The following is a 9,094-nucleotide window of genomic DNA, read 5'->3' on the forward strand; positions in this document are numbered from 1 at the left end:
ATGATGCCAGGTCTACAAACAAATCTTAGTGTTACCCAAGTTCTACATAAATGACATTTCATGGATTGAATAGTTTGTGTATTTACTGGAACACAGTGCCATGGCACCCACATAAAATATAAGCATTCCCAAAACCATACCCAACTCTCATAGGATCCTGACAGCACAGAAGGAGATCATCTGGCCCATTGAGCCTACACCAACAAATCCACCTATCCCCGTAACCCCACACATTTACCCCTCTAATCCCCCTGAAACTAGGGTCAATTTATCAAGGCCAATCAACCTAATCCGCACATCTTTGGACTGTGGGACGAAACCAGAGCACCCAGATGAAACCCACGCAGACATAGGGAGAACATGTAAACTCCACCAAGCAGTGACGTGAGCTGGGAATCGAACCCGGACCCCTGATGTTGTGAGACAGCAGTGCTAACCACTGCACCACCATTCATTGAATATTCTCATACTCAAATTTCACAACACCAGATTATAATCCAACAGGTTTATTTGGAATCACGAGCTTTCAGAGTGCTGCTCCTTCACCAGGTGAGTGGAAAGGCAGGTTTCACAAACACCACATATTTGTACAAAGACACAATTGCAAGATAATGGTTGATATGCAAGTCTTTTCAGGTAATAAAGTTGTTACAGACAGTGCGAGTGGAGAGAGAGAGAGATAATCACAGGTTAAAGAAGTGTGAATTGTCTCAAGCCAGGACAGTTAGTGAGATTTTGCAAATACAGGCAGTTTGGTGGGTTGGTTAGATGTGGTGTGACATGAACCCAAGATCCCAGTTGAAGCTGTCCTCATGCATGCGGAACTTGGCTATCTGTTTCAGCTCGGCAATCCTGCGTGGTTGTGTGTCTTGAAGGCCGCTTTGGAGAACGCTTACCCAAAGATCCCTCAACCGGGATCTTGGATTCATGTCACAGTATGTGTAACACCCATCATTTGGCCTGAGCTTGCAAAATCCTACTAACCGTCCTGTCTTGAGACAATTCTTTAACCTGTGATTATCCCTCCACTCGCACTATCTGTACCTGTAAAGACTTGATTATCTGAAAAGACTCGCATTCCAACCATTAGCTTGCAATTTGTGATTTTGTCTATGCCATGTTTGTGAAATCTACCTCTCCACTCACCTGATGAAGGAGCAGTGCTCCGAAATCTTGTGGTTCCAAATAAACCAGTTGGACTTTAACCTGGTGGTTGTGAGACTTCTTACTGCACCCATCCCAGTCCAACGCCGGCATCTCCACATCATATCAAATCTAGTTGCTCTGTCTGGATCTTTCATGATACTTGTGGGGTGGGTCAGCGAACCTAATCCTGAAAGCGGTGTAGCAGTTCACAGGTCTTTTTCTCGATTATTTCGTACATTTTTTTAATGCGTTTGTCACTGACAGTCCGCACGTAGCTCTCAGCATCCAGCACGGCCATTCCGTCATGGACATCACCCATTATAAGGAGGGGTCCGTCTGTCAGGTTGATGTTTGGACAAGGGCAGTTCCAGTCCATGTTCATCATTATTACCTCCAAGTGTTTGAAGTCAAAAAACGTTAGTCCCATTTTCTCATCCTTTAGCACCTCGTCCAGCGTAAACCTGGCAACTCCGGAGTCCTGTTCCTCCACAATCTCCGTCACCCTTCCCACGATGGCATAGTCGCTTCTGCAGAAGCTGGGAACTATCTTGTGACGAGGCTTGCACACTTTGCACTGTTGGCTCTTGGGAAAAGGGCAGGTCTCCTCACAAACCTCCTTGCTCTCAAAATTATTCTTGTTGCCTTCGCAGCCGCCGTAGACGAAAGCGTGGCACTGCTTCATCAGGGAGTTGTAAGCCCACCGAGCCTCCCACATCTTGCAGGGACCCTGCACGGCGGGGAAGGTGCAGATATTGACTGACTCGTTGATACAAGCCAGTCTGCACTCTTCGTACGTCTCAAACTGGTTCCTGCTCCCGTCGCAGCCTCCAAACATGAAAGTCGAGCACCCGCCCTTCTTGTGGTCGTAGAACCATCTCACGTGTTGGCGACCACATTCCCTCTTGTCGGGATCTTTGAAGCACTCTCCCGATGGGAATGGCTGGGTTTTCCTGGGAGGGCTCTCTCCGGAATGTTCTCGCCTGATGACTGATAAAGGGAAGTCTGCTCTCAGGAGGCCAGCAGCGTTCCTGGCAGTGCACGTGTAGATCCCCGCATCCTCCTGCTGGGTGTTGTAAATAACCAGCTGGCCGATATTGGTGACCACCACGTTGGCGTACATTTGGTCAGGTCTCATGATGATATTTTCCCGGTAGTCGCTCTGCTTCTCCCAGGTGATGTCCGGCCTGGGGCGTCCACTGACATCGCAGTGAAAGCTCACCGTGCCTCCAATGTAGACAGACTGGTGGAACGGGTTGGTGTAGAGAGCTGGAGGAGTGGAGTCTTCCAAGGAGGTTGTGGACGTTGGGTTGACTGTGGTTTCTAAAGGCTGGGGGCTGGTGTTGGGCCAGGTGATGTGATACCTGCAGGTCACCACCGTCAAGCTGCTGCCCCTGATGCACGCCTCTGCGTCCATGTAACATTTATTGTAGTAGGTCAAACCATCTGAGGCGCAGGTGAAATTGGGCTCCTTCTCACACCTGTCCTTGCACTTACAGATGGGCTGTCCGTCCCAGATATCGCACTCCGAACCTTGCTGAGTGCACACGATCCTCTCGCACGTCACCTCTTTGGGAATGTCCAAAGACGCTAAGCTGCCGTCTGCAAACCTCGCTGCGACACAGCTCTTCAGGCCACACACGTTAGTGCAACACTTCTCAAAGTTCTGGCAATTCTGAAATCAGCAATGGACACAACAGTTAGTTCAACAAGAAGCCACTGAATACTGACCACGGATAGATTCCTAACACCATTTTTTCATGGTGCATTTTGTTGATTATTGAGACCACGCAGCAGAACCAAAGGCATCACATGCAACTTAAATGCATACAACAGTTTCAAAGACATTGGGCAGACGTCAGCCCGCAGTTTGTATGATCCCACCCAAGGCCAACAGAGAATACTGTTCTCCGAGCCTCACCCGCCCCCAGAATTGAGGAGAGTGTGCCGGTAAAATTTCAGCCATTGGGCAGGAGTTTACAGCCTCGCTCAGGTGAGACCAGAAATTCCTACCCAAGGTCAACGGTGATTTCCGTTGCCGGACCGTCGCCCACTCCATTTCCATGGCGGGCAAGGTGGGAGTGTTTCAGCCATTGTCAACATTCCGGAGTCAAAAATCGGAAGCGCAAAGGGACCTGGGCGTCCTAGTTCAGGATTCTTTTCTGGTTAACTTGCAGGTTGAGTTGGTAGTTCGGAAGGCAAATGCAATGTTGGCATTCATTTCAAGAGGACTTGAACACAAAAGCAATTGAGGCTGAGGCTTTATAAGGTTCTGGTCAGACCAGATTTGGAATATTGTGAGTAATTTTGGGCCCCGTATCGAAGGAAGGATGTGCTGGCCTTGGAGAGGGTCCGGAGGAGGTTCATGAGGAAGATCCTGGGAATGAAAGGCCTGATGTATGAGGAGGATCTGAGGACTCTGGTTCTGTACTCGATGGAGTTTAGAAGGATGAGGGAGGATCTCACTGAAACTTACAGAATATTGAAAGACCTGGATAGAGTAGACATGGAGAAGATACTTCCATTAGTAGGACAGACTAGGATCCGAGGGCACAGAGGGCTCAGAGTTAAAGGACAACCCTTTAGAACTGAGAAGAGGAGGAATTTCTTCAGTTGGTGGGTGGTGAATCTGTGGAATTCATTGTCACAGAGGGCTGTGGAGGTCAGGTCAATGAGTGTATTTAAGACAGTGATAGATAGGTTCTTGATTGGTAAGGTCATCAAAGGTTATGGGAAAAAGTTGAGAGAATGGGGTTGAGAAACGTATCAGTCATGATCGAATCGTAGAGCAGATTCAGTGGGCTGAATGGCCTAATTCTGCCCCTATATCTGATGATCTTATGGTCTAACATCATGTAAAGCTCAAGAGGGTAGGATTTCCTCTAAGTGTTCACCTAGTAATAGGTGAAATTAGGGCATAATATGCAGGGTATAATACAAAGGAAACTCAGATACACATGTAATAAATATCATGAGGAAACTGCCAAACGTCTTTGCTTTTTTGTACAAATCTACCAGGCTCTGCTCCCAAAATGCATCTCAGTTTAATATAATAACTAAAGCAATCTGCATGTAAATATCAGAAAATGCTGGAAAATCTCAGCAGGTCTGACATCATCTGTGAAGAGAGAATAGAGGCAATGTTTCAACACTGGCTGTATTCTCTCTCCACAGATATTAAGTAAAGTTTATTTATTAGTCACAAGTAAGGCTTACATTAACACTGCAATGAAGTTACTGTGAAATTCTGATAGTCACCACAGTCTGGGTCAATGCACCTACCCAGTATGTCTTTCAGAACATGGGAGGAAACCAAAGCATCTGAAGGAAAGCCATGCAGATATGGGGAGAACGTACAAACTCCACACAGACTGTGACACAAGCTGGGAATCGAACCAGGGTTCCTGGTGCTGTGAAGCAGCAGTGCTAACCACTGAGCCACCACGCCACCTGAGGCTATTGGCCTATCAAGTCTGCACTGACCACAACTTCACCTAGGCCCTATCCCCATACATTTACCCTAGCTAGTCCCCCTGACACTAAGGAGCAATTTAGCATGGCTAATCCACCTAACCCGCACATTTTAGGACTGCGTGAACAAATTGGAGCAGCCAGAGGAAACCCATGCAGGCACAGGGAAAATGTGCAAACTCCACACAGACAGTGACCCAAGGCTGGAATTGAACCTTTGTCCCTTGCACTGTAAGGCAGCAGTGCTACCCAAGTCCTGGTCCAGTGATTTGGACGGATAAATCTTCAATGCAGTAACTTTTCAATGCAGTGCTGAAGGAGTGCTAGACTGTTCAGTGGGCCGTCTCTTGGGTAAGACCTTAAACCAGGGTCTTATATGCCCAATCAGGTGGATGTAATAGATACCATGATACTATTTTGCAGGCAAGATACCTCTTGTGTTGTGGTTAATATTTATTCCTCAATCAACATTACAAACATATCACATTCTGGTTTGTGGGATCTTGCTTGCACATTGACTGCCATACTTCCCACACAGGATTACATTTCAAGATGACTTCATTTTTAAAACACTTTGGAATAATGGTGAAATCGTAAAGTGGAGATGGCAGCACGGTGGCACAATGGTTAACACTGCTGCCTCACAGCACCAGGGACCCCCCAGGTTCAATTCCAGCCTCAGGTGACTGACTCTGTGGAGTTTGCACATTCTCCCTGTGTCTGCGTGGGTTTCCTCCGGATGCTCCGGTTTCCTCCCACAATCAAAGATGTGCAGGTTAGGTGGATTGGTCATGCTAAATTGCCCCTTAGCGTCCCAAGATGTGTAGGTTAGATGGGATTACCCATGGTAAATGTGTGGGATTACAGGAATAGGGTGTAGGGAGGGGGCCTGGGTAAAATATTCTGTCAGAGAGCCAGTGCCGACTCGATGGGCAGAATGGTCTCTTCTGCACTGTAAAACCTTTTGGCCCAGATCTTTTAACCTAGCCTAGTAAGTAAAACCAGAAACAACATATTCTGGAATCTGGTAAATGAAACATATCTAACTTTTCATTCAAATAATAAACCATATGAATGCTCAATATTTCCATATTCTAAACACAAGACTGATAACAATGTTCTGGAAAAAAAAACATGCTGTTTTGCAAAGCACCAAGAAATCCCACAGACCCAAACTATCCCACAGTCCCATTTCTCCTAACGCTGCTCAAGAAACGTTAATTGAATCTGTGGCTTGTCTGGAAATCATAAGGCTTGGAGCTAGTCACTTGCCTCACGGAAAACTGTACCTAATAAGTTTAAGTGTCACAAGACATTAATACTGCAATCAAGTTACTGTGAAAATCCCCTTGTCACCAAGTACACCTGTTCAGGTACAGTGTGGGAGAATTTAGCATGGCCAATCCACCTAACCAGTACATCTTTCCGACTGTGGGAAGAAACCGGAGCATCCACGCAAACAACGTGCAAACTTCACACAGACGGTGAGCTAAGTCAAGAATGGAACCCGGGTCCCCAGTGCTGTGAAGTAGCAGTGCTAATCACTGTGCCACTGTGCAGTCCATATGTCTGTCTAGTGAGATTTTAACACATTTATGTTTTGGCAAAGAAAATCTAAGCGTCCTCATTCAAGCTGAGTTTCACAAAAGTGAAAACTAACAAATGACAATTTTTAAACAAATTCCTCCTCTACAGGCATTTGAGCAAATCTGAGCCCTGGGGAAATTGAGTTAACAGTTAACTGATGCCGCAATTGATGTTGAAAACGACCACTTGAGGAATGGATTCTCCAGCTCTGCAAATAAATAGCTCCACATCATTTGCACATCAATAAATAGCTGCTCAGATCAACCTGTTAAACAGACATCTGTTACAGCGTTTCTACATTCTACCTCATCTGTGTTGCATTCCCTGTCGCAGGTACTCTGTGCGTCCACCCACAGTCCTGGGCTGAGATGGTTTGGGCAGGAGCTGGCGTAGGGGAGCTTTGCTCGGGGGGGCTCGGTGTCCTGCGTCAGGCTCAGGAGAGGTAACAACCCCAGCACAATCGCCAGGGTCCTGGGCTGAATCCCAGCTGAGGGTTTCCTCGCGAACATCAAGCCCAGTCCGCTTCCGTCCCACATCACGAAATGAATGTCTGCGCGCACAAGCTTCAGGGTGTTTACAACCATCAGAAAGAAGTTTCCCAAAACTTTGCTAAAGTTTGCAAAGTGAGGAGAAAGCCAGCAGTCAGGCAGTTAAAAAAGGCTGATCATTGGGCACTGAAGCATAAAGGACTGTAACCCGAGTCGTGTCCATTGAAATGGTATAAAGTGGAAGTGTCAGTGTAAACGTTTTGAACCAGACCTTTTAGCTCAGCCTAGTCTGTAAAACCTGAACCAACATACTCAGGGATCTACTGCATGAAACATATCTAACTTTCCACTCAAATAATAAACCATGAAATACGTCGCCCAGAAAAACAATAGCAAATATAATTTGATTTGATTTATTGTTGTCACATGGAGATTTTCACAGTTAACTTCATTGCAGTGTTAATGTAAGTCTACTTGTGACTCTTAAGTGATAAACTTTTTTGTATTAGTATGCAGTGAAAAGTATTGTTTCTTGCAAGCTATACAGACAAAACATACCATTCACTGAGAAGAAAAAGAGTGAGTGTAGAATGTAGTGTTACAGTCATAGCTAGGGTGCCGAGAAAGATCAACTGAACATATGGCAGGTCCATTCAAAAGTCTGATGACCACAGAGAAGAAGCAGTTCTTGAGTCGGGTGGTATGTGATTTTTTTGTTTTTGTTGCCAAATCTACCGGTTTATGCTGATACTTAAGCTCCATGCCTTCTCTCCCCTTCGCATTATTTCACCCTATGAACCTATCCTTCTATTCCTTTCTCACTCATACTCTCACCGAGCTGCCAGTTAAGCAGTGGTCAGCACTGCTGCCTCACAGAGCCCAGAGATCTGGGTTCAGTTCCAGTCTTGGTTCTCTCTCTGTGCGGAGTCTGCATGTTGTCGCCGTGTCTGTGTGGGTTTCTTCCAGGTGCTCCAATTTTCTCCCACAGCCTGAAAGATGTGCTGGTTAGGTGCATTGACCAAGCTAAATTACTTCTTAATTTCCAAAGATTGTTAAGATGATGAGGATTAATGGGGTAAATGCATAGGGTTACAAGGATAGGGTGGGGGAGTGGGTATGGGTAAGATGCTGTATTGGAGAGTTGGTGCAGATTTGATCGGCCAAATGGCCTCCTTCTCCACCATAGAGATTCTATGACTTCCAATGACACTGAGTCAAGCAGCTTTAATCCAAATGTAATCCATATACATCTGCAAATCATTTTAGTACCAGTGAGGACACTATAAGGAACAGGTTGGGCAACATTCCAAAAGATGCAAAGACAAAGAAAAGATTTACTAGCATGCTACTGGGACTTGATGGTTTGAGTTATAAGGAGAAGCTGGATAGACTGGAAGGCTTGGGCTGATCTTATAGAGGTCTATAAAATAACGTGGGACATAGATCAGCTAGACAGTCAGCATCTTTTCCCAAAGGTTGGAGAGTATAAAACTAGAAAGAATAGATTGAAGGTGAGAGGGGAGAGATACAAAAGGGTCTAGAGGGACAATTTTTCACACAGAGGATGGTGAGTGTCTGAGACAGACTACCAGAGGTACTGGTAAAGGAGGGTACAATCTTGTCTTTTAAAAATAATTTAGGCAGCTACATGTGTAAGATGGCTATAGAGGGGTTTGGGCCAAATGCGGGCAATTGGAAGTAGATTAGTGGTTAAAAAAAGGGGCGGCATGGACAAATTGGGCAGAAAGGCCTGTTTCCATGCTGTAAACCTCTGTGACTATGACTCTGTGACATCAAGTTCCAGGGTACTGAGTCACACAGTACGGCTCTTGACCTGAGTGAAGGTTCATTTTACATTACAAGACAAATACTGGTGCAAAGCTGTGTTGATTCACTGCTGCTGCTGAATATGCAACCTGAATTACACAGGAAAGGGTGAGTAATCACAGCCTGGTAAGTTTTACATCGGTCACATCTATTGTCAATGTAAACATAGGAACGCATAATGTAAAAAGGTTAACAGGAAGCAGAAGCAGATGTAAGAGGTGTTTACTGTAGAAACAATGGTATTTATAGCACTTTCCATGGCAATCCAAAGTGTTTTACAACCAACAAGGTAATTTTGAAATGTAATCACTATTGTAATGTAGGAAAATGTGACAAGAAATTGTCACGCAGGAAGTGTCACAGAGGGGGGGGTGTCGAGAATCAGGGCTCTCAGTCTGAGGACACAGGGTAGACTGTTTAGGACAGAGATGAGGATATATTTCTTCACCCAGAGAGTGGTCAGCCTGTGGAATTCAGAACAAAGAACAAACAAAGAACAGAGGCTCTTTGGCCCTTCAAGCCTGTGCCGATCACGTTTACCAATCCAAACCAATAACCGCTTATATCCCTTTATTCTC

At 45.6% G+C, this 9,094-nt stretch overlaps 1 protein-coding gene across 1 annotated transcript; it reads right to left on the reverse strand.

The window, feature by feature from the left end:
* Positions 1-1,327: 1,327 nt before the first annotated feature.
* Positions 1,328-6,737, reverse strand: LOC145358894 (WAP, Kazal, immunoglobulin, Kunitz and NTR domain-containing protein 2-like). The gene is made up of 2 exons (XM_080213269.1): positions 6,507-6,737; positions 1,328-2,818 (listed from the first exon to the last, which is right to left on the reverse strand). Exons 1-2 carry the CDS (start codon positions 6,735-6,737, stop codon positions 1,328-1,330), a joined length of 1,722 nt encoding a protein of 573 aa, XP_080069395.1.
* Between the last annotated feature and the right edge of the window lie 2,357 nt (positions 6,738-9,094).

This window comes from Carcharhinus amblyrhynchos, chromosome 26, assembly GCF_965287045.1.
Source record: "Carcharhinus amblyrhynchos chromosome 26, sCarAmb.v2.hapA, whole genome shotgun sequence".
NCBI lineage: Eukaryota > Metazoa > Chordata > Chondrichthyes > Carcharhiniformes > Carcharhinidae > Carcharhinus > Carcharhinus amblyrhynchos.